Genomic DNA, 23,451 nt, shown 5'->3' on the forward strand with positions numbered 1-23,451 from the left:
TGAGGATGTGCAGGACCAGGCCACTTAGACCTGCTGCTCCAGAGACTGTGACTTGCAATCCTGTGAAAACTATCATCTCACGTGAGATACAATCAAAACTGTCCAGACCCTGTGCACTGGATGTCCTGCTTTTGGGAATCAATTTATGAGAACAAGGCAGAGGCATCTAACTAAGGACGTATATTTAGGGCTGTTTGCTGCAACAATACTTTGGCTAGACTCTGGCAACTAAAATCCACACAGAAGACAAACCCATTAAGTCTCTGTATGGCAGGGTTCTCTGAAGCTGTTGACAGCTGTTGGCTAGGTTGGGGATTTCTGGGGGAGAGGGGGTGGAGCCTCAGTGAGATTTGAGGTGGGTGTGACAGACAATGGTAGTGGAGTGGACAAATGCAGATGAGGCCCTGGTTAAGGACATGGGCAGCCCCTTGACCTGTTGAATCAAGGCTGCCTCATCTCCCAGACAGCTTCCCAGTCCCTCCTCTCAATTCTGAAATCAAAGAGCACCTAAACCAGACCAGAGGGCCTCCCTTAACTCACTAGGCAGCAGAGCCTGACCCACCCTGGCAAGGGGTCCCTTACAAACGATTTCCCTGCCTGGGGGGACTGTTCACATATTTCCTGCGGAAACACTGATGGAGTTACTCCCGAGTGCCATGTGAAGGGTACGGAGGGTACGGTGTGCTGTGTGGACTATAAACCATCTTGCCTCTTGAAACTGAAAAGCCCCAGATCCCAAAACACATACACAGCCCCAGGGGTTTCGGGTCAGAGCTTGTTGGTCCTCGCAGGACTGCTCTGTGCTCCCTAATCATTTCCATCTTGCGAACTGCAAGGAATGTTCAGGGCAGCTTTCGATGGGTGGGCCTGGAGCTGGAAAATCCACTACAATTTCCAGCCCGGGCCTCTGGGGGCCACCCGTGTTGACTTTCTTCTTATGACTGAGCCCTGTCCCCCCGCCAGCACCCCCGTACCCCCCAGCAGGGGCCAGCCCTGCTGTTTTTCGGGCTTTGCTCTCCAGCACTGCCTTCTAGTGACACAGACCAGGTCCAGCAGCTGATCCTTGTGTTGATTATTGATGTTGGTTTGGTTTGCAAACTACCATGAGATTCAGATGGCCTGATTTCCTGCCAAGGAGCCTGCCAGTGACCTTTACTCGGGAAGCTTTAACCAAGGAAAAAAGGACACTTGTTTAATTTCACCTTTACAAAAGGCACGTCTTTTTTATTTTAAAATGATACATATGAGCAGTTTCACTGCCAACCAAGATGGAGGAACAGAGACTGCTCTCCTTCCTGAAACAACCCAAAAGCCAGATAATACATGAAGCAATAAAGGTGCTCAGGACGGCAGGCAACGAAGGAGAGAGATCACAGGGAGATGGGAAACATGGAGCTGAGCCCTGAAGTCACCACAGCCCGGAGATCAGTTTCCTCCCACAAGACAGGGGAGGGGAACTGAGGCACAGCACCTCCCACAGGCCTCACTGAAAACTGCTCTAGAAAAGTCTTGTCTTAAAAAATGCTCAAACCAAAAAGAGGAAAAGGGGAGCAAAGATTGACAGCTGCTTTGTCTGTGGAGTAGCCCACTCCCTGTCTCACTGCTTCACTAATAAACTCTCACTTTAAACTCCAAAAAAAAAAGGTGGACAAGTAGAAACCCAATAGCAAGTTGATAGGTTTAAATGTAGCCACACCAAAAATCACATTAAGAAAGTCACAAACACTGCTTTCAAAAGGCAGAGAGTGCACGCTTGGGTAAAAATAAAGGCCCAGCTAGATGGTGTCTACAAGAACCCACCTTAAATACAGGGGGGGGGAAATAAAACCAAAGGGATACTAAATGTGGTACCCTGGATTGGACTAAAAGCCAGCAGTGGGAAAAAGGGTGAAATTCCAATAAAGTCTGCTGTTTAGTTAGTAGTAATGTGCCAACGTTAGTTTCTTAATTTTAACAAATGCATTACAATAACGTGAGGGGACAGCATTAGGGGACACTGACTGGATGGAGGATATGCAGAACTCTGCTATCTGCAACTTTTTGTAAGTCTAAAGGTACTTAAAAGTTTAATTTAAAAAAAAATAAAAGGGAGCAGGGAGGTAGGTGGAGGTGGAAGAGGGCATGGGGCGGGGGGAGGGTGCAAAATGGTGATGGGAAAAAAGTTAAAAGGATGAAAAAGGTCAAGCATGCTAACAGAAACAATATAATACATGGTATCAACGGGAAAGTTATAGTAGAAAATGGGGGGAGGGGAGCCGCCTTTAAATACTGCTCCACCACCTGCTATTCCTACCGTGACTGGTCCCCCAACGGACTGGTTAATTTGATCAGAGTCCTGCAGGGAAACAGACGCACCCTCGCAAAGTTTTGTTACAAGTTTTAAAAATGGGCTGTTTACAGAGATGGCCCAAATTCCTCAGACTGACATCAGGGGCCTTCCAGGACCTGCCTCTTCACTCCAGGAGCTGTATTCCGCCGCCGTCCCTGCTTCCTCCATCCCCCTTAAGCGGGCCTTTTTCCCGCCTGCGGGCGTTCGCACGGGCTGTTCTCTTGGCCCGGGGTGCCGTTCCCGTTTCCTTTATTAAAGAAGCTTCCATTTCCGATGGGGCTCGTTGCATCCCCTTTGAGTTCGTCATTCTCTCCCCCGGCCTTCGACATCCCTGGACAGTGGGCAGTCTGACAAGTCCCACCACCCTAGTTTATATCTAGGAATCGTAAAAATGCTCCCACTACGCAGCCAAAACACGCCTGCGGCCGCGCTTGTCCCCTCCGGGACGCCGTCCCTACCCGGTCTTCCGGCTCGCTTAGAGCGTCCGCCCGGTCGTTGCGTAAGCGGAGGGGGCGGGCTCAAGTCAAGTTTGCGGCGTCCATTGGCTGTGCACCGTCGACGGAGGCTGGATGAGGCCTCCGCGTGACGTCAGGGCGCCGCGGTCGGAACGACGAAGCCCTAGGAAGACAAGAGTCAGCTGGCTCGCGAGCAATCCCGGGGCTGTGTGGTTATTTCCTTGGCCCAGTGCTGCCGAGTCCCGGGGGCGAAAGGACGAGGTGGGTGTGGGGGGCGGCGGGCGGGTTGGCACGGCGTCTCCTCTCGTTCTAACCGCCCCGCGGGCCCCAAGGCCTTGGTGGCTGTCACCCAAACGGACGCTGCCCGCGAGCGTCGACAGGGTGTGGCGGGCAAGGGCGGCACTGCGCCTGCGCACGTGGGGTGGGGCCCGTGGCCGCGCACCCCTTGGTGTGTGGGGTCCGTTTCTGCTCCCTGCCAGTCCCTTGGAATTTCCGGGCATCCCCCAGCACCCCTCCCGTATTTCCCATTGACAGGGCAGTTCCCACGGGGTCGACAGCGTTGTCCCAGCCGGCGGGTGGCCCTTGCGCCGTTTTCCCGGGAACGTGGTGCGCACGCGCGGTGCGGCCTGGGCGGTGGCACCGGGGCTAGGTGCGGGTATCCGGACTGGCCTTTCCTCAACCGCGCTGGGCCTGCCCGACGGCCAGGTGCCTGCGTCTTTTATACTTGCCAGGGCCGTCACACCGAGCACTTCCAGGCCTTACCCCAGGCCTTCTCGTGTCGTCTCCCCGTCAATACCCCTCGCCTGAACCCCTGCTTACTCTTCCCTCCCCTCGGCCTCTGGCACCGTTCTCTTCACTCTGAGACGTTTCCTAGGGTTTTCCCCAGCTCCAGACCCTTGCTTCTATCTCCTCACTTCTTGTAGGATTATCAGGTTCTCTAGCGGGACTGGCCTTTGAGCTCACCCATACTTGTCATCCCTTCAAGTTTAGGTCCCCCCAGTTTTTGCCCCCAAGACACCCACTCACTTTCTGGTGTCCCTCCCCATTCCACTCTTAACTGGGGAGAGTTGAGGCATCCCTAACACTCCCACTGCAGACCTGCAGGGAGGTGGTCGCCTCCTCTGTCCCGGCCTACTCGCCCTCTGGGGACTTCGAATATACATTCCCTGCCTTAGGGAACCTTTCTGCAGTTGTTTCATGGAGGTTTCTAGGAAGCCATTTCCTCACTCTGTTCTCCTTCCGCACTTTCAACTTCTCCTTGTTTCTAGGAGTAACTTACACAAATCCCCATTTTCTCGGTTTTTCCCCCCGCTGTTCTCCTAGGTTCTTTGTCCAAGGCTCCCTCAGACCCTTCTCTCTATTCCCAGAGTTCTCCCAGCCTTAAGGGTTCACCCAGACTCTCTCATTGGAGCATCCTCGCTCTCCTGCTGCTTCTCAGGGATTCGCAGACTCCTTACCCTGGACTGAGGTCGTCACCCCACTCTCTGACCTGCCTCAGCCCTTCCCTCCAATCCTTCCCTTTTATGTGGGCTTCAGATCCTCCTTCTTCCCTCTGGGAAATCCCTTCGACCTCCCTCTTTTGGGGCCCTTCGTTTTCTGCCCAGGGCTTCGCAGGCAGGCCAGGTCTTCCCCTCACATGGTGGCCCTTTTATCCCAGAATGCTGTTTAGGTTCTTTCCCCCCCGGGGCTCCTCCTCTCAGACCCCCCTCTTCTGCCTGGCTTCCGGTGAATTCATCTGCTTCTCTTTTCCACGTTGTGACGTGTTTGTTTTTTGCTGCTTCTGGAGTCTCCCTAATTCCTTCATTTTCTCACAGACAGTGAAAAAGCAGTCTGGCTCCCGAGGCCCACCCCTTACACCCCAAGGTCCAGATGGCGGCCAACGTAGGTGATCAGCGCAGCACAGACTGGTTAGTGGGACAGAGGTGGGGGGCGGGTGGGCAGGGGGGCAAGAGGAAGCACGCCCCAGTGGGGGGAAGTGATGCAACAGTGGGTGGGGGTGGGGCCCACTGGCCAGAGTGCAGAGCGCACTTGGTTCTGGTGGGGAGATGGTCAGGCCTTCTGAGCCCTCACGTTTCGCAGCACAGCACTTCTTTCACAGAATTGTGGTGCTTCATTCAGTGAATTGTGGCTGGGAAACAACCTCTAACACGTACTACTCGGCCGTTTATCTTTCTGATAATTCCTTATTTTCTTCAAAGCTGTGATTCTAATCTGCGGCGTGGGGTGGTGTCGGACAGAATTCATTGGTTCATAGAACATTTAGACCTGCTAGGCCCCAGGTCCTATGTTAAGTTCTGCAGGTAGTGGTAATTCTTCTGTTTGCTTGACTTTGGAACGGCTGTGTGTGTGCCGGGCACCTGCGAAAGTCCTGTAGGTAGGTATTCCCATCAGTTCCACACAAAACTGAAACAGAAACCGGGTGTCAGCACATCGTAGATGGAGATTTAGGCTGCAGTGGACAGTGAGAGGGAGACCAGAGACCCCAGCCCGGCGGTGGCCTTTCCCGCCTCACCCAGTGGTGCAGTTGGGGAGAGCGGGCTGACTCAATGTGTGATCTCCGCAGGTCCTCTCAGTACAGCATGGTGGCCGGGGCGGGCAGGGAGAACGGCATGGAGACGCCCATGCACGAGAACCCGGAGTGGGAGAAGGCCCGCCAGGCCCTGGCCAGCATCAGCAAGGCGGGCGCTGCTGGCACCTCCGCCAAGGCCAGCAGCAACGGGCCTGTGGCCAGTGCACAGGTGAGGAGGCAGCGTAGGCCTGGGCTCCCTGATGGGTGGGGCACACTTGGTGTCCTCCCAGGTCGGATGTCTTTGAAGACACTGTAGGAGCCCTAGAGTGGGGGGAGCAGGGACTGTTTCCTCGAAGCCTCAGGGACACCGCATGTCCTCATCCCTGAGGTGCCCGAGTCTGATGGCAGAGGCGTGGCTCTCAGTGGAGAGACGTCCCCAGTTCTGCTCCTTGGCAGTTAATCAGGAAATAGGCCCGCCCTTTGGGGGCTGTGGGCCGTGGGCTCCTGCTGCCCAGGCTGACAGCTGCGCGCCTCTCCCCACAGTACGTGTCGCAGGCGGAAGCCTCGGCCCTGCAGCAGCAGCAGTACTACCAGTGGTACCAGCAGTACAGCTACGCCTACCCCTACAGCTACTACTACCCCGTGGTGAGTGTGTGCGGCGCGGTGCCCTGAGCCCCTGCCCCGTCCCTGGGGCCCACCAGGTCCCAGCCTGGTTCCGAGGACCTTCATTATTTAGAGGAGCACCCCTCAGTCTCCACTCGGCTTCTTTTCTTGGCCTTTAACAGCACTTACTACCCAACATGTTACATGTTTGTCTGCATCTGCGTATATTTTGAGTGCCAACTTCATTTGGCCATGGGTTGTTACCTTTTTTTTTTTTCTTTTTTATTCTCACCCAAGGATATTCCCCTTGGTTTCAGAGAGAGGTGAAGGGAAAGAGAAAGCAAGGGAGAGAAACATTGATCAGTTGTTTCTCGTACGCACCCCAACTGGGGACCTAACCCGCAACTTAGGCATGTACCCTGACTGGGAATCAAACCCATGACCTTTTGGTCAGCGAGATGGCACCCAGCCAACTGAGCCACACCAGTGAGGAGGGTTGTTTTCTTTTTGCTCTGCTGTAGTGCTTAGAAGAGCTGGCACACAGAAGATGCTTGTGAAATAAGAGAAAAAATGCTGAGAACCAGTGGAAGTGGGATATAGAGTTGATACAAAGTTTTATATTGTTTAGTAACTTTCTTAACGTAAGGCAATTTGGAGGCTTTATGTGGTGGAGAGAAAAGGAGAGGGGTGAGGCACGAAGGGAGGGTCAGGACCGTGCCGGCCGCTGAGCAGGAGGTGGGGGGGAGAGCCGGCCTGCCGCTAACCCTCTTTTCTGCCTGTGCAGAGCATGTACCAGAGCTACGGCTCCCCCTCCCAGTACGGGATGGCCGGCTCCTATGGCTCAGCCACGCCCCAGCAGCCGTCCGCCCCCCAGCACCAAGGCCCTCTCAACCAGGTAACGTCCCAGCTCATCTCCATGCATGTTGCAGCTCGGGGTGCGGTTTTTGAGTGGCCTAGCAGCAGGGATGCCTGTGTTCAGTTGTTACCCCCCCCAGCCCCTTTTCTCTGCTGCCAAGCAAGTGCTGCTCTGTGAATGAGGAGGGCAGAGCAGAGACTTTGAAACCAGGATGGGCCTAGGGCTTGGCGAGGCTGGGGCCTGGCCATTGGGGTGACAGCGGGAACAGCCTGGAATGTGGCAGCCTGTCTTCTGTATTTCCCCCGAACGTGCGCTCAGTGCGCAGCCACACACGTGACCTGGCCCTGCACTTCCCGTGCGCCTGAGTGGGACAGTGCGACCAATGTGGGGAGGCTGTGGATCTTGGTTCGAATCCCAGCACCCCTTCTGGAGGGCATGGTGATTGGGGTATAGGGCTGATGCGAGTGTGTGTGACCACGTGTGTCCTTGACTGGCAAGGGGCCTGCGCTCAGGACATAACCATGGGATGAAGGAGGGTGTGGCCACTTAACAGCTGGGTCCGTGGAAAAGCAGCCCTGTGTCTGAGCTTTAGTCTTCTCGGTGTGAAAGGGTGGTTAGCATGGGAGGGTCCCAGTGGAGCTGAGGGCTGAGCGATGTGATTGTGAACTGAGCCAGAGAGCAGCCCCGAGACTGCCCCTGTCCTCAGAGCCACTTCCTCCGGCAGCCCCCGGTCCCCGGCATGGATGACAGCATGTCCTACCAGGCCCCTCCCCAGCAGCTGCCGGCAGCCCAACCCCCTCAGCCTTCCAACCCGCAGCATGGGGCTCATGCTCTCAACAGTGGTCCTCAGCCTGGGACGGCCCCAGCCACACAGCACAGCCAGGCGGGGCCTGCTTCAGGCCAGGCCTACGGGCCGCACACCTACCCTGAGCCCACCAAGCCCAAGAAGGGCCAGCAGCTGTGGAACCGCATGAAGCGTGAGTAGGCAGTGGTGCAGAGAAGCCAGGGCACGGGGCTGGACCTCATGGCACCCAGGCAGGAGGCATGGAGGTGCTGGGCCCAATTATGGGTGCTGGGATCATCCCAAAGCCTTGGGTGCTCACCTAGAGTTGGGCCTCCCATTCCCAGAGGCCTGGGGGCAGCCTAACCTCAGCTTTCACTGCCCACCCCCACAGCAGCCCCCGGGACTGGTGGCCTCAAGTTCAATATTCAGAAACGGCCCTTCGCTGTCACCAGCCAGAACTTCAGCTCCGCCTCGGAGGGCCAGCACAGCAGCTTTGGCCCCCAGCCCAGCCCCGAGAAGGCCCAGAACCACAGGTGACGGCCCCTTGCCTCTGTACTTGGCATCCATGTACCCCCACACAGGCTCTACACCCCAAGCCTCCATCTGCCCCTCCAGAGGGAAGGGGTCACTCCCCCAGGGTTCATGTGAGCATGAAAAGGGAGGGAAGAAGAAATGCTGCAGCTGAGTCTGCATGTGACTTGGCTTGTGGAGCGATCGTGGGGGTGGGCTTTGCCAGCATGGATGCCCCCCAGCTGAGTCCCCACCCCTGCTTCGTGTAGGGGCAGCCTGTCTGGGAAGCCGGACGACTGGCCGCAGGACATGAAGGAGTACGTGGAGCGCTGCTTCACGGCCTGTGAGTCAGAGGAGGACAAGGACCGCACGGAGAAGCTGCTCAAGGAGGTGCTGCAGGCCCGGCTCCAGGATGGCTCAGCCTACACCATCGACTGGAGCCGGGAGCCCCTGCCGGGGTGAGGGCTCCCGGCAGCCTGGGTGCTGGGATGGGGCCAGGAGGGCAGAGCCGAGGGCTGTAGAGGCTGGAGGGTGTGCAGGGCTTGGTGGCTAAGAGCTCCCTGTAGATAGAGAAGCCTTGGGTTTGCTTCCCACTTCTGCAGCAAGTTGGCTGTCACCTGGGTGCCTGCCCTTCCTACCTGAGGTGGTGTGTCCCCGGGGCAGGTGGCAGAGGAGGACATTGGGAGCGTGGTTGGTGATGTCCTGCTCTGTCCTCAGGCTGACTCGGGAGCCTGTGGCGGAGAGTCCCAAGAAGAAGCGGTGGGAGGCCCCCAGCAGCCTTCACCCTCCTAGGGGGGCAGGCTCCACGACCAGGGGCGGGGGTGCCCAGTCACAGCGAGGGACACCAGGGGCTGGGGGTGCTGGCCGAGCGCGGGGCAGCAGCTTCGCCAAGTTTGGCAACCGCAATGTCTTCATGAAGGACCACAGCTCCTCCTCCAGCACGGACTCGCGTTCCCGCTCCTCCTCACGGTCCCCGACCCGCCACTTCCGCCGCAGGTGCGCAGGCTTCAGGTGGGGGTGGGCCTGTGGGGGAGCCAGCTGGCGCCTCACCCTCCTGCTTCTCCCCACAGTGACTCCCACTCGGACTCTGACAGTTCTTACTCAGGGAATGAGTGTCAGCCTGTGGGCCGCAGGAACCCACCCCCCAAGGGCCGGGGAGGTCGGGGGGCCCACATGGATCGGGGCCGAGGCAGGGCACAGCGAGGGAAGAGGTGAGCAGTTGAGAGGGTGACCAGGGAGGGGTGTCCTGCCCTCGGGCAGCCTTGGAGAGTCTGGGTGGTGCTGGCTGCCTGCCTCCTTCACCCACCCTCCTCCCTTCCCCCCCAGGCACGACCTAGCTCCCACCAAGCGCAACCGAAAGAGGATGGCGGCTCTGGAGTGTGAAGACCCTGAGCGTGAGCTGAAGAAGCAGAAGCGGGCGGCCCGCTTCCAGCATGGGCATTCCCGCCGCCTGCGCCTTGAGCCCCTGGTGCTGCAGGTGGGCAGCCTGGACAGCAGTGGGGCTGACCCCGACTGGCAGGAGTTACAGATCGTGGGCACCTGCCCAGACATCACCAAGCACTACCTGCGCCTCACCTGTGCCCCCGACCCGTCCACTGTGCGCCCCGTGGCGGTAAGTGCTGGGAGGGCAGGGGCCTGGGGCGCAGGCCCACAGCATTGGCGGGGGACTTGCTGGGCCTCCGGGGCCTCCCAGAGATGGAGAGGAGGACCCCAGCGTCCTTACTGAGGCCTGGGGATGAGGCAGGGAACTCTCATCCCAGGTGCATGCAGGCCAGGTGCTGATGAGGGGACCGGGCTCAGGAGCGCTCGCTCCGGCCGACCTGCGGGCTCTTCCCACCTCCCTAAGCGGGTTTGGGGTTGCAGCCCGTTTCAGACACGGAGTTAGTGGGACTTAACAGGGCTTGGTACGTCGCTGCTCTGCCTGCCCGTTGTACTGAGCCTGCTCGTGACCCTTCCCAGGTTTTGAAGAAGTCTCTGTGTATGGTCAAGTCGCAGTGGAAAGAGAAGCAGGACTATGCCTTTGCCTGCGAGCAGATGAAGTCCATCCGGCAGGACCTGACTGTGAGGGGCTGGGGCCTGGGGACCCAGAGTGGGGTGTGGGGGTATAGGGGAGCCGCGTCCCACCCTGCTCCGGCCTGACCCTTGCGTGCTCCCCAGGTGCAAGGTGTGCGCACTGAGTTCACAGTGGAAGTATATGAGACGCATGCCCGCATCGCCCTGGAGAAGGTGAGTGGGCTGAGGGCTCCCCCCGGGCTCCCTTCCGGGCCCCCCTCCGCCTCACTGTGCTCCTTCTCCTTCCACACCTCGCCCCCAGGGTGACCACGAGGAGTTCAACCAGTGCCAGACGCAGCTCAAGTCGCTGTACACAGAGAACCTGCCCGGCAACGTGGGCGAGTTCACCGCCTACCGGATCCTCTACTACATCTTCACCAAGAACTCCGGAGGTGAGAGGTGCAGCCACGGGACCGGGTGGCCCCAGCCACCAGGCTTGGGCCCTGCTGATCTTTTGTCTCGGCCGCAGACATCACCACGGAGCTGGCGTACCTGACTCGGGAGCTGAAGACGGACCCCTGTGTGGCCCATGCCTTGGCACTGAGGGCAGCCTGGGCTCTGGGCAACTACCACCGCTTCTTCCGGCTCTATGGCCACGCGCCCTGTATGTCTGGCTACCTCATAGACAAGTTTGTGGACCGAGAGCGCAAGGCCGCCCTCAAGGCCATGATCAAAACGTATGTTCAGCTGAGCTCTCCCCTGCCCCTCCCTCTCTTTTTTCCTGCACACACTCCCAGCGGGCGGGCCTCTCGCCCCCATCCCCAGTCAGTCCAAGCCCCTCTGGTCTCCTGCCTGGTCCCCTCTCCCATCCTCATCTTCCCTTCCTGTCCTTCCTGCGCTCCTCTGCACAGCCTGCCCTGTGTCCTGGCCCTCCTGTGTCTCCCTTCCTCCACCACGCTCTCTCAGCTCCGGGTCCCTCCACCCCTGATGCTCTTCCGCCGCCTCTCTTCTGTGGCTCTCCCATCACTGAGCTCCTGCTTTAGGGACAAACTAGAAAAAACAGCCCCACTCTTCGCAGCTTCTGGGCAGATGGGACAGGCCCCATTCCTACTTGAGTCCTTCGAGAGTGCAAAAAACACTGGGGAAACAGGCTGGCCCTGGGCGGTGCTTACAGAGGGCGTGTTGTCCGCTCCATGGAGCGTGCCCACCATGTTCTTGCGAGTGTGGGCACTGGTGGCACTCAGGGCAGTGCGTCCCCCCCACCCAACACCCAAAACAGACACAGGGCAGGCTCAGGAGGCATTTTCTGTTGTCACTGCTAGGGGACGCCACTGTTTTATGGTAGGTAGAGAGACTCGGGGTGCTGCTGGCCAGCCCACAGTGCGCACTGCACCCCACAGCATGTACTCGGGCCCCGCTGCCGGGCTTCCCATGGGTGCGAGTCCCTGGTTGGGGTCGGAGCACACAAGGGCCTTGAACGCCGTGTCTGTTAGCTTGGGAGCCAGCAGAGATGGGGGTGGTTTGGAGCTGGGGAGGGGCAGGCAACCTGAAGGGCAGGGGCACGCTCCAGGGGCTACAGAAACAGAAGAGGACACAGGGCAAAAACATGGAGGGCGGGGATGCGTAGGACCTGCTTACTGGCCAGCTGTGGGAAGGGGGTGGTGTGCCTGAGGGACCCCCGCTGCCCCTCCAAGTCCATCCTGCGCAGCCGGACAGGCCCCTGCAGGGCAGCTCCCAGGCTTCCGTGTGCTCACAGGGTGTAGCTGGGCCAGTGACTGTGTCCTTGTTTGTTCACGTGTGCTCGGCCCTTGATGAGGACCCAGCCTTGTGCCTTGTGGGAGGGCCCCTAGTCTGTCACTGACCTCAGGCTCCGCTTTCCCACTTCTCAAGTGGGCACTGCCTTTCCTGGGCAGACGTATCCCTTTGTCCCAGAGCCGGGCCCCTGCAGGGTGGCCCAGAGGCAGCTCTGATGTGGGTGCGGCAGGCTCCCCTGTACACCATGGGCAGCCAGGGCTGGGAGACGTATGGGCTTGGGGCAGGACCGGTTCAAGTCCTTTCTGCCACTTGCTTCCTAGGTGACACTGGCCAGGTGGCACTGCCTCTGGGCCTGCAGTTGCCTCAGTGTTTGTTTATGAGGGTAGGGTGACTCAGCTTGCAGGCAGAGAATGCAGTGCGTCAGTGTGTCTGCCCTAGAGCAGCTAGCTATTTCCGGGCATGTGCCGAGTGCTCAGCGAGGAGTGTCTGTTGTTGACAACCAGAGATTCCTGTTTGAAATGTGTAGGAAGTGCTGGCTGCCACCTGTGCCTGGGGCGTTCCCGAGGCACTTGGACCCAGGTGTGGGGTCCCATGAGGGCTGGGCCCCCAGCATAGCAGTCAGCCCTGCCGCCCCATGCTTGTCCCCATGGGTCACTCCCTCTGCCTGGCCCCTGCCCCTCGGCCACAGTGGCCCTCTTCTGAGGGACTGCTCAGGCCCTGGAGCAGTGGAAGAGCCAGGTGGGTCCTTCCCTACCCCTTTCCTTCCCGGTCCCCCGCACAGGTAAGTGAGGGTCAAGGGGGGCACAACTGGGGCTGGGGCCATCAGCCCCATCCTCGGCTCCCCAAGCCCCAGAGGTGGGGAGGTGGGAGTGGGGGTGGGTGCCAGAGGTCAGCAGGTAACGTGCTGAGGAGACCCTTTGGGTGTCTGAAGGGGGGGCACCCACTCCCTGCTCGTGGGGGCCCCTGCCCGCTGCCCGCCTCATCACATTCTCCTCTTGTCTCCATAGCTTCCGCCCTGCGCTGCCTGTCTCCTACCTGCAGGCCGAGCTGGCCTTCGAGGGCGAGGCCGCCTGCCAGGCCTTCCTAGAGCCCCTGGGCCTGGCCTACACGGGCCCGGACAACGCCAGCATCGACTGCCGCCTCAGCCTGGCGCAGCTGTCCGCCTTCTGAGCACCGCGTGAAGGGGGCGGGGGCGGGTCTGCGGCCCCCACTGCCGCCTCTGCACGTTTTTTGAGCCATGGACTTGGGTTGTAAAATAATTGTGGGGAGTGGGCTCCAGGAAGAGCCACCATCCCTGCCCCCATTTTCCTACTGGGGGGATCTGTACAGAGATTTTTTTCTACATTTTTATTTTTTGTCTCAGAGGGATGGGTTAGGATGGGAGGAGGGGTGGGGCAGCAGAGGGTTGGGGGCTTGGTCTGTCCACTCTGCACCTCTACTAATGCTGTCTCAGTGTTTTCTCTCTCTCTCTCTCGAGCTTGTACTCCGGTACCAACCCGGCACACTGGCCTGTCCCATGCTGGGGGGCCAGCGGAAGAAGACAGGCCGCTCTGCCCGTGCCCGCTGCGGCGGGGGCACCAGCACGCCGCCCGCCGCTCACCGCTCATCGCCCATGTGCCTACCTCACCACAGACTCTTGTTGCCCAGCCCTCTGGGGCCTCAGTGCTCGGGGCGAGGGGAGCCATAGAGACTGTGTCCTGCCTTTGGCTCCCACCCCAGAAATGTCGACGCCATGCCACACCACGCCACCAGCAGATCCAAGCCGCCACCCTGCACTGAGGACTCCGGAGGCCATCGCGGGACCTCACCGGCCGGGCCGCCTCGTCTGCAGTTGTACTAAGTTGTCTCGTGTCCCTTCCTCCCTCCACCCCCGTGTTTCTTCTCGTTTTTTTTCCCCTTTCCTCCCTCCTCCTCCTCCTGCTCCCTGCTCCCTTGGTTCAGCACAGGTAAACGGTTCCCCCTCCCCGCCTCCATGGATCACCAGCTCACGTCATGTTTCCTTCTTTTCTTTTTGTGTGTGTTTAAGTTATTTTTTTCCTCTTCCTCCCCTTTTCTTTTCACCCTCCCTCCCTCCCTCTTCTGCCATGTAACTGGAGGATGTGCAATGAGTTGCAAACAGCTGGACTGTCAGGCTGCTTTTTTTCCAGATGTTCCTCCTCTGCCTCCCTTCCCTTTCCTCTCCCCTCCCCTTTCTCTCCTTCATTCTTTCCTTGGAGCACTGAGCACGTTTGGAAGCTTGAGCAAAACCAAAATTAAAGAGAGAGAGAGAGTGCGTGCTTTGTCTCTCCTGCTGGGACTGGGTCTCCTCTGGGGTGAGATCAGACTTGTCAGCCAGCGAGGTCTGGGACCGTCACCGCAGGGGGACCTCAGCCAGGGGCTGGTAGGCGCCCCCTGCCCTCCCCATGCAGCATAGCCAGAGCTGGCTCAGGCTCTGGTTCCCCAGCTCCTGTCCTGGGCTGAACCCAGGTGCGGGGAGGTGGTCCTGGGAGCCCTGGGGTACCTTGGCCAGCGTGAGGTGGGGGTGCAGGCCCCTGGGTGGCTGTAGCACTCTGAGCCCCTCAGCCTCCAGCCTCTGGTTCAGCACTTGGGCCATGTTTTCTAGGGAGGGGGAGGGCAGGGCACAGAGCACGTGGGAGCCTAGCAGCACCAGCTGCCTAAACCTCAGCTGCGGGGGAGCCGGGAGTCCGGGCGCCGAGAGCGCGCGCCTGAGTGCTCTGACTGCGGCTGTGGTGTCCCCCGGGCCCGCCAGCCTCAGCAGGGCCAGCGTCAGGTGCAGGGCCTGGGGGGGCACCAGGTAAGCAGCACACGATGGTGTCCTTCTGACCAGTTCTTCCTGGGCCTCAGCCACCCCTGCCTGCAGCCCGGGGTCTGTCACCATGAGGGCCACAAAGTGCGTGGGGCGAGGCTGGCGAGGGGCCAGGGCTCTGGCCACTGTGGCCTCTCTGCTGTCTTCGGGCCAGGTCCCGGCACCCCACTCCATTTGACACCTCTCCTTTGTCTCGGGGGGGTCGTCTGCGGGGTGCTGCTCCTCCCCCGTCCTGTCTTTGGCAGCTGTCTTCCGCGCCCTTTCGTGCTCCATCCACGGGGAAGCCTGGCTTCTGGCTCCAACCAGCTTCTGGGCATCCATAGACGCCCCTGCCAGCCCCAGGCTCCCCTCTATGGGGCCCGTCCAGGCCGGCTCTCTGCACCCTCTGGCTGGGGCGGCGCCTACACAGTCCTGTGCTTCCCTGGCCCCAGGCATGTCGACCTCATGCCCTTCCCCGGTCCTGTGCACGTCCTCCTGGGCATCTCTGTCCCTGAGCGGGTCCCTGCTGCTGTGTGCATTTCCGGCCTCGTGCGCGTCCTCATCATCCTGCACGTGGTCATCGTGCACATCTCTGGCCTCGTGTGCATCTCCATCCCCAAGCATGTCCCCGTCCCCACCGTCCAGTGCGTCCAGGATGGTGGGCCCGCGGCCCTCCGCCAAGCCGGAGCCAAAGACGTGATCAGTACGCGAGGCGCGGTCCCACACGACGCGGCCACGGAAGCGGAAGTACCGCACGCGGTGCTGCGGCACGGCCAGCAAGCCGGGACCGAGTGCCGCCAGCGGCTCGTCCCAGCAGAAGGAGCTGAAGGGCTCCTCCAGCACGCCCAGGAAGCGGTCGGCGTAGCCCACAGAAAAGTCAGCAGGGTCTAGGCGCGGGTCCCAGCGGATGCGCTGGATGACGGCCGCGGCGGTGCGCAGCGGCGGCTTTTTGATCCCGGCCTCCACCTCGGCCCTGCCGCTAGGCCGCGCCGGGGCCGTGGCCCCAGGGTGGGGCTGGCGACAGCGGGCGCCGAAGCGGCAGCGGCCCTCCAGGAAAAAGCGGCAGGCCTGTGGCGGCGGGGGCTCCGCGCTGGGAACCTCGGGGGACGACTCGGGTTCTCCTGCCTCCGCCATAGACACCCGGGCGGTGACCGACTGTGGCGTCACCAGTGGTAGCTCCGACCACACCCTGGCCGGGGAGCACGCCCACGCGCACTCCGGGACTCTGACTTCTGCCCAAGTGCCCCGCCCTCCAGTGTCCTGGAGGATCCCATCCGAGCCCAGCCACAGAGTAGCGGTTTACGAGTGTGACCCCACCCCCTGTCCAAATGATTAACCTGGGCAGCACCGCCCCTCCCTGGGCAGAGGGGCTCTTAGGGAGCATCGCTTCAATCCCAGCTAATCATTTACCCGTGTGCCAACACCTCCTCTGGGTCCTTAGTAAGCCCTGTCTAATGATTTGCGTGTGAAATCCCGCCTCTTTCTGGGCAGAGCTCAATGGCCTGACCCCGCCCCCACCTCATGATTTGCATGTGCTGCCACGCCCCTGTGGGTTGCGCCCTCTGCAGGCGCAGGGGACGACCAGAGGTCTGCAGGCTCAAACTGAACTTGGTAGCTCAGACTTGACGCCTCTGCCACCCTAGCGTTCAGGCCAGCGCACCTTTGGGGGATGGGGACCTCCTGCAGGGAACCAGGCCTCTTCCCGGCCACTCTCCTTTGCGGCTGGCCCGGGCAGAGGACTGAATCAGGCCGCCACCCCGCCATCCGTGGCATTCAGTCAACAGGATGAATGAAGAGGCTGTGTTATCAGCCACGTCAGGACCCCGCCCCTGAGAGGTGCTCCGCCTGGCCACGCCCTGGGCTTTTCGGAGGAGTCCGCATCTCAAGGCTCCGTGCCCACCATCAGAGCTAGTGGGCGCGGAGAAACTCCACGGGGAAAGGGGAGAACTCCATCACTCCCCTTTCCCACGTCCACATTGAACAGACAGAACCGAGGCACAGACCTTGGCCATTTATGTATAAAGAAGTGGGGTGTGGGACGGCAAGAGCGCGGGGAACCCACTGCCTACAGGCCGATGACCTCCTCCAGCTCGAGATCCGCGTCAGGGCGGCAGCGAGCCCTGGGGTGCTGAGGCCCGGACCCGGGGTCCCCCTCGGGCTTGGCAGCCGCGGCCCCTGGGCGATCCGCGTCCATGACACCCAGCACTGCATCCAGCATCGAGGGGCCCAGATCCAGGTGGAAGGACAACAGCGGGTCGGCGGGAGCCGGCGTGCGGAGAGCCGGCGGCGGTGGCAGCTGCGGCACGGCGTGCGGGGGTGTGGAACGCGGGGCCCCTGCAGGCGGCGCCCGGGGCTCGGCGGGCGATCCCCCACCGTGGCGGCTTAGAAACGACGTATCCCCGAAGGCATCGCCACCGCGCCCCACATGCAGCGTGTGCCGGAAGTCGCCGAGCGGCGCGGAGATGGAGAGGGTGCCGCGCTCTGACCGCTTCTTGGGTTGCGCGGGGCCCAGCTGCTTCAGCACCGGCATCTGCAGGGTAGGGGTGGGTCAGCACGGCCTCCATTCAGAATGGACCCCTATGCGAATGGTACCCCAAGCCCTGGGTCTAGCCAGCCCCCCCACCCCAATGGGGACAGGATGATGGTGGGAGGTTTACTCCCACTTTACATGTGGGGGAAACTGAGGCTCCCAGAGGCCCTGAGGCCTCAGCTACTTGATTCACGTCTCAGATTCAACCTTAGGTCTGCCCACGACCACCACACTGTGCTGATTCCACTAAGAACCAATTTTTGAGGTTCCTAGAGGCCAGGCAACGAGCAACCCCAGCTCCTCACAATGCTTCCCAAACTTGACCGAATCCCTAGCTCTTCACACATCCAAGTCCCTGAACAGCAGGGCTGACTTCACCCAATAGGGCAGTAGGCAAGGTGCCTAAGGCCCACACACTTCCTGAGGCCCTGGGAAAATGCTGAAATGTTGGACCTACTTCTAAATATCTGGATTATATTTGTCTTTATACCAACACAGCCCTAAAATACAATTTCATCAAAATGAAGGGGCCTGCTTGCAGATTCTGACTGGGGAGACTTAGGGAGGGTCTGGGAGTCTGTATACAGGCCCTTTGGCCAATTAAAAGTATTTTATATTAAAAGAGACAATATAACATTTTACTTTTTGTAAGAGAGTATTAACAAGGCAAATTTGCCTATGTTAAAAAATTGACCAAATGGCGTAAGTGTGAAGCTGGCAGCTTATGAACTAAGCTAGGTGTCCCCTGGCCATACAGGGTACATGTTACAGGGAAATGCCTGTGATCCTTTGCCCACATCCTGGAACTTGGCTGTTCTTATGAAATTTCTGGGAGGGCCCTTGGCAACCTTGTGCCTTTGTGTTATCAGTCACTGTTACAACGAACGATTTTCTTTCTATTTGAAATGAGGCCCCGCCCTTCACCAGCTGTATGAACCGAGACACAGGACGTGACCTCTCTCTGCCTGTCTCCTATCTGCAAAACGGATAAAACGTCACCAGCTTCCTTGCTCAGAGAAAACTACCTGGAAAACTGTATTTGTAAGGGTGCTGGCCAATTGGTAGTGCTAGTGTTGGGGGGCGGGGGGCAGCAAGTGTTCCCACACAATCTCAGTGGAAGATTTAGATCTGACCGATTCCTCGGAGGAAGGCAAAGCAGCCAGCATTGTTCTTTTAGTAACGAGCACCCTGGGAAATATTAGTGATAAGGTGGGGAAAAGTAGAGCCAAAAAACCTTAAAATCATCGTAGGTGGACATGTTATGAGAATAGCCCTCTATCACACACACACACACACACACACACGTTTATTTCTCTGGGAAAACCAGTCTTGATTCACCAGTTCTTCAGTGTTTCTCAGCCTTCTCTGACCTCAACCTCGATGAATAAATATATTTTTATTGCGGCCCAGGCAAACAATCACCAGACCTCTCCCCCTGCCCTCTGTATAAGGCGAAAAAAATGTGCAAAACAAGTCTAACTATTTTAACATGCTAGACGCTTGAATATTTTTGATTCTAATCTATTTTATTTATTTTTTAAATGCTGACCTCCACTCATGAGTGAATCTCAATTCACAGTTCAAATAAATCCTCTCTCAGGGCCCATTATTACCCTGCTGTGAGCTAACAAGTGAAAACAGCCCAACTCAGACAGCCAGCTGCTCAGACTTGCATCTGCTTGTGCCCATTGCTGTGTGGCTTTGGGTGAGTGACTCAACCTTTCTGGCCTCACTGCCTCATCTTGAAAATGGAATGATACTCACATGATACTTCTTAGTCCCTTGGCCAGGATAGGTGAGATGTTACCCATGACAGCCTTAGCACAGTACCCAGCACACACAGCAAGTGCTCAATACATGCTCAGCGCCACCTTATTCCAGACGAGGAAAAGGACCTCAGAGAGGGTATGTGACCTGCCCAAGGTTACAAAGCCAGCTCTGTGGGACTCCAGAGGTACCACTACTACCATCTCTTGCTCTTTTGCACAGATGCCACACCCTGGGCAGCTCTTGGGCACAGTTTCTCCCTGCTCAGCCCTGGCTCACCCCTCGGCCCACCCTCCTATTGCCCTATCAGGTGACGTCACCGCCATTTTCCAGCACCTGGCAGCACCTTAAGGTCTTGGTTCCTGACATTAATAAAACACACCTGGCCTGCTATTTATTGCCTTTCTGTAGGAACCTGAACCAACTTCCTCAGCGCTAAACCTCCGTTTACTTGCCAAAAACGGGAATCAGAATACCCACATGCAGCCCTGGCCCAGGTGATTCAGTTGGTTGGAGCATCGTCTCATATACCAAAGAATTGCGGTCCAATCCTGGGTCAGGGCACATACCTAAGTTATGGGTCCGACCTTCAGTTGGGCGAGGGAGGGGCAACCAATCTTGTTTCTCTCTCAGATCCACATTTCTCTCTCTCTCTCAAATCAATGATTTTTTTTTAAATGCCTGCGTGCAAGGGGTGGCCGCAAAGCACTCTCAGGGTGCTGATGTTTTATCTCCTAAGCGCTCATTCTGGGCCACACAGATGGGTGAACTCAAGTAATACTCCAATCATCCCAGGCAGGGGGAGACCCAGGTTATCAGGTCTGTGCTCCAGCTGTGGTGGCTGAGGCGTGGGGCGGGGGGGGGGGGGGACACTTGCCCTGGGTCACACAACAGCAGTGTTGAGGGCTGGCTTTGGGTGCCAGCAGAGTGTGAGGATGACATCAGGTGGCCAATGCCCTCCTCAGATAGGACAGGCGGCGTGCATCCCCACGGAAAAAATGACGTTTTGATTTGCTATAAAAGCCCGGGGTTTCCTACACCCATCTACCGCATTTGTTTTGTTCTCTTTTTCCGTTTTCTTTCTTTCTTTCTTTTTTCATTCCAGATGAGGACAATGATAGAAATGGCTTTTGTTTTGTTTGTCTGTTTGTTGCTGTGTTTCGGAATGCCCCCTCTTCTACCAGATGTGAGGTTTTGGGGTGTGCCACTCCACTTCTGGGAGCCTCTCCTCCTCTTAAATAGAGATTCTAACCTCCCTCCAGCAGAGCTGTGCGCTGCATGCAGTGAGGTCACGATCACAGAAAGTCCGTCACTCAGCCCAGGCTCCCACAGAAGGGCCGTTGTTTGTGACCAACGTTGAAGCGGGCAGAGTGGCAGGAGCCAGGATGGGACCCGCGTCGCCTGCCCCGGGTGCCCCGGGCTGCGGCCGGCTTCCCGCCCCCGGTCCGCCCGCTCCCCTTCCTGCGCGCTCCAGCTGCAAAGGCGAGTGGGGGGTGGGGGAGTCACAGCTGGTTCTCCTCTGTCCCCTCCCGGCCCCAGCCCCGCCAGGACGGAAATAACAACCCGCTCCAGATCCGGCCCGACTGGTTCCCAGCTCCGTGGGACAGGGGGCGAGGCGGGGCAGGGAGACCCTGGCTGGAAAGACCCCGGCGGTGCGGACAGCAGGGCGCGCTTCCTGCGGCCACGTGGCTGCGGCCCTGGCTTCAGCCGCCGCCGTCTGTCTGGCCGTCGGTCCCGCTTCCCTCCGGACCTGACTGGGGGGCCCCCGGCCACCATTGCTCCTCGCTTACCTCGGGGTCCTCGTCGATCGGATCCGGCGCGCTCAGGCTCGGCTCAAGCTGGGACGCCGCGTCCTGGGTTCGGAGCCCGCCTCGGCCTCCGGTTCCCAGGCCCGTGCCGTCTTCCTCCTTCCTCCGGCCCGATCTCACCTGCCAAAGGGAGTGTCATGCGGAGCCTGGAAGGGGATCTGGACCCAGGCATCCGGGTCCACGGCGCCAGCTCCTCAGGCCCCTTGGCTCTCAGGCCCCAGGAGTCCTGCTCCCAGCTCTTCCTCCCTCAGCCCGGGAGTCAGGGGTCCCAGCCCCTCCCCGGCTCAGACCCAAAAGTCTGGGCCCCACCCCTGGCGTCGGTCCCTTCTTTACCTGCACCCCAACTGAAGTGTCAGCCCCTCTCGGGGGCCATGGTAGGAGCCCAAACGGGTGCAGAGTCACCGCTCAGGCCAGCGCAGACCGTCTGGGGCAGACAGGGTTAAGGCACAAGCCCCGCCCAGCCTTCCTTATTCCACACCACCGCCCCCCCCCCACCAAAAGTTTGCCTCTAGGATTTTTAAAAGACTGGAAAGCAACGGTGCAAAAGCTGAGGCCTCTCCGGGCTGAGTGTGGGGGCGGGAGGAGGCCGGGACTGGGTGTGCTCCGGAGGACACGCACAAGGGGGTGGGGGATGCACTAGGCGCGCCCCCAGCCCGGCCCCTCCCCCTGCCCAGCTTGGAATTTCCTGAAACTGGGGAAGTCTGGCTGTTTAGGAGAGTAATTTCTTCCAGATTGCAGCTGTTGGGAGAGTGTGTGTGGGGATTGAGGGAGGGAGGGAGGGAGGGAGGGAGGGAGAGAGAGAGAGAGAGAGAGAGGGAGGGAGGGAGAGAGACAGAGACAGAGAGAGAGAGAGAGAGAGAGAGGAACAGGCAGGGACGGTGGAGGTGGTCTTCCACGCGCAGCGCTGACTCTGCCCTGGAGCCTCCTGGCTGAATGTCCCTGCCTGAAACTGGTCACCCATAGACAGGTCATTGCATCAGTCTGAGAGCCTGTGCCTAGAGGTGACAAGAAGAAGGTCAGATTTGGGTGTTACGAAGATCCCTCAGGGGCCAGTGTGAGGCAGGGCCTGACCTGGAGGGACGGCAGAGTCCCACGGAAAGAGGCTGGCTGGAGGGCATGGAGGCAGAGCCCCGGAGGAGGCCCGCTCAGCGGGAGAGGGAGGCAGGGGGCCCGTAGAAGGCTGAGTCAGTTGTGAGCTGGGGGTGGAGTTGTGGGGCTTGAGAAAAAGAGTCAGTTTAACAGATAGCGAGGATGTGTTGCTTGAATAAACGCAAAGGAAGAGTGGAAGTTTGTAAAGCGAGGAGAGGAGGAGGAATACTTAGAGCATGTCGGAAGCCAGGTGGAGCACGGGGCCTTAAGGTGTGGGTGGAATTCCCTTTGCCTGGTTTGTCTGGGAAGACCAGCTCGAAAGCCTGTGGGAGCGGAGACTCGAACTGGAGGCTGTGTGGAACTAGTACCTCAGCCAGACGCAGGGGGTGGCAAGTTCCCTCCCGGGGCTGGAGCAAGGTTGGGACTTGCAACCAGAGTAAAATTTAAGGTGGAGAGTGGGGGGTGGTCACCCAAAACTGAGTAACCGGGATAAACCATAGATTTACACCACAGGTTTGTGTTAACTGATTTTTATTGATGTTACATTCACATAAAATAAAATCAACCATTTAAATGTGGCATTTGTTTGGTACATTCCCTGCGTGGTGCAACCACCATCATTATCCAGTTCCAGAACATTCTCATCGCCCCAAAAGGAAACCCCAAATCCATTAGCAGTCACTCCCCATCCTCCCCCTCCCACCCCCCTACCCCGCCCCGGCAGCCATTAAACTGTGTTCCATCTCTGTGGATTGGCTTGTTTTGGACACGTCGTACACATGGACTCACCCGATACGTGGTATCGGTGCTTCATTCTTTTTATAGCTGAATAATATTCCACTGTGTGGATAGACGTTTTAAGATAAATAATATTTTGATGCAATATTTTATTTTTTTAAAAGATTTTATTATTTATTGTTAGACAGAGAGGAAGGGAGGGAGAAAGAGAGGAGGAGAAACATCAATGTGTGATTGCCTCTGGCACACCCCTTCCTGGGGACCTGGCCCACAACCCAGGCATGTACCCTGACTGGGAATCGAACCGGCGATCCTTTGGTTGGCAGGTCAGTGCGCAATCCACTGAGTCACACCAGCCAGGTTAATGCAATATTTTAAAAAGGATTGCAAAACGATCTGTAATGAAAAAAAATATCAAAACTTCAAATGAAGACAGGATCAGGGTTGTGATTGGAGCCTGAGGAAAAAGGAAAAGTCACTCACACGGTTACTTTTTTTTAAAAAGTTGAATTTCCTGGGTTGACACAGATTAACAAAATTATATAGGTTTCAGATGCACAGTTCCACAACACACCACCTGTACTCTGTATTGTGTGTTCACCACGCACCAAGTCAAGTCTCCTTCCATCACCATTTATCCCCCATACCCTCCTCCCTCCCTTCCATCCACCCCCTCCCACTCCCCAGGCAATCACCACACTGATATTCCTGTCCATGGGCTTCTCTCTCCCTCCCTCTCTCTCTCTCTCTCTCTCTCTCTCTCTCTCTCTCTCTCTCTCTCTCTCTCTGTTTTCTTTTTTGCTCAATCCCTCCACCACCACCCCACCTAGCCCCCACATGGTTACTTTGTTGATATTTCATTTGATCCTGTTAAAATGCTGATACTTTGTTCCTTATGGATGTGCTATTCATTCTTTTTGTTGCATTTATTCATTTGTTAC

General features: G+C 58.3%; 3 protein-coding genes across 6 annotated transcripts; 1 reads left to right on the forward strand and 2 right to left on the reverse strand.

The window, feature by feature from the left end:
* Window positions 1–2,884: 2,884 nt before the first annotated feature.
* Window positions 2,885–14,063, forward strand: LENG8 (leukocyte receptor cluster member 8). 4 transcript variants are annotated; one of them, XR_008425696.2, is made up of 16 exons: window positions 2,886–3,045; window positions 4,599–4,691; window positions 5,348–5,522; window positions 5,837–5,938; window positions 6,681–6,791; window positions 7,477–7,729; window positions 7,928–8,069; window positions 8,316–8,504; window positions 8,764–9,042; window positions 9,117–9,257; window positions 9,373–9,658; window positions 10,006–10,107; window positions 10,204–10,272; window positions 10,361–10,490; window positions 10,568–12,574; window positions 12,801–12,975. XR_008425696.2 is itself a non-coding variant. In XM_053914900.2 (16 exons), the coding sequence occupies exons 2-16, from the start codon at window positions 4,654–4,656 to the stop codon at window positions 12,961–12,963; spliced, it is 2,388 nt and encodes a 795-aa protein (XP_053770875.1). In that variant the 5' UTR covers window positions 2,889–3,045; window positions 4,599–4,653; the 3' UTR covers window positions 12,964–14,063. The 4 variants fall into 4 exon arrangements, 3 of the variants coding, with proteins under 3 accessions (XP_053770874.1, XP_053770873.1, XP_053770875.1); XM_053914900.2 differs by having other exon boundaries at window positions 2,889–3,045; window positions 10,568–10,775; window positions 12,801–14,063; XM_053914899.2 differs by having other exon boundaries at window positions 2,885–3,045; window positions 7,931–8,069; window positions 10,568–12,975.
* LENG9 (leukocyte receptor cluster member 9) lies at window positions 14,057–16,501 on the reverse strand. Its single transcript, XM_053914985.2, has one exon. The coding sequence runs from the start codon at window positions 15,710–15,712 to the stop codon at window positions 14,144–14,146; it is 1,569 nt and encodes a 522-aa protein (XP_053770960.1). The 5' UTR covers window positions 15,713–16,501; the 3' UTR covers window positions 14,057–14,143.
* A 69-nt stretch (window positions 16,502–16,570) lies between these two features.
* Window positions 16,571–21,251, reverse strand: CDC42EP5 (CDC42 effector protein 5). The gene is made up of 3 exons (XM_053915074.2): window positions 21,017–21,251; window positions 20,666–20,803; window positions 16,571–17,108 (listed from the first exon to the last, which is right to left on the reverse strand). The coding sequence occupies exon 3, from the start codon at window positions 17,106–17,108 to the stop codon at window positions 16,644–16,646; it is 465 nt and encodes a 154-aa protein (XP_053771049.1). The 5' UTR covers window positions 20,666–20,803; window positions 21,017–21,251; the 3' UTR covers window positions 16,571–16,643.
* Window positions 21,252–23,451: the final 2,200 nt, after the last annotated feature.

The sequence above is a fragment of the Desmodus rotundus genome, chromosome 12, assembly GCF_022682495.2.
Source record: "Desmodus rotundus isolate HL8 chromosome 12, HLdesRot8A.1, whole genome shotgun sequence".
Classification (NCBI taxonomy): Eukaryota; Metazoa; Chordata; class Mammalia; order Chiroptera; family Phyllostomidae; genus Desmodus; species Desmodus rotundus.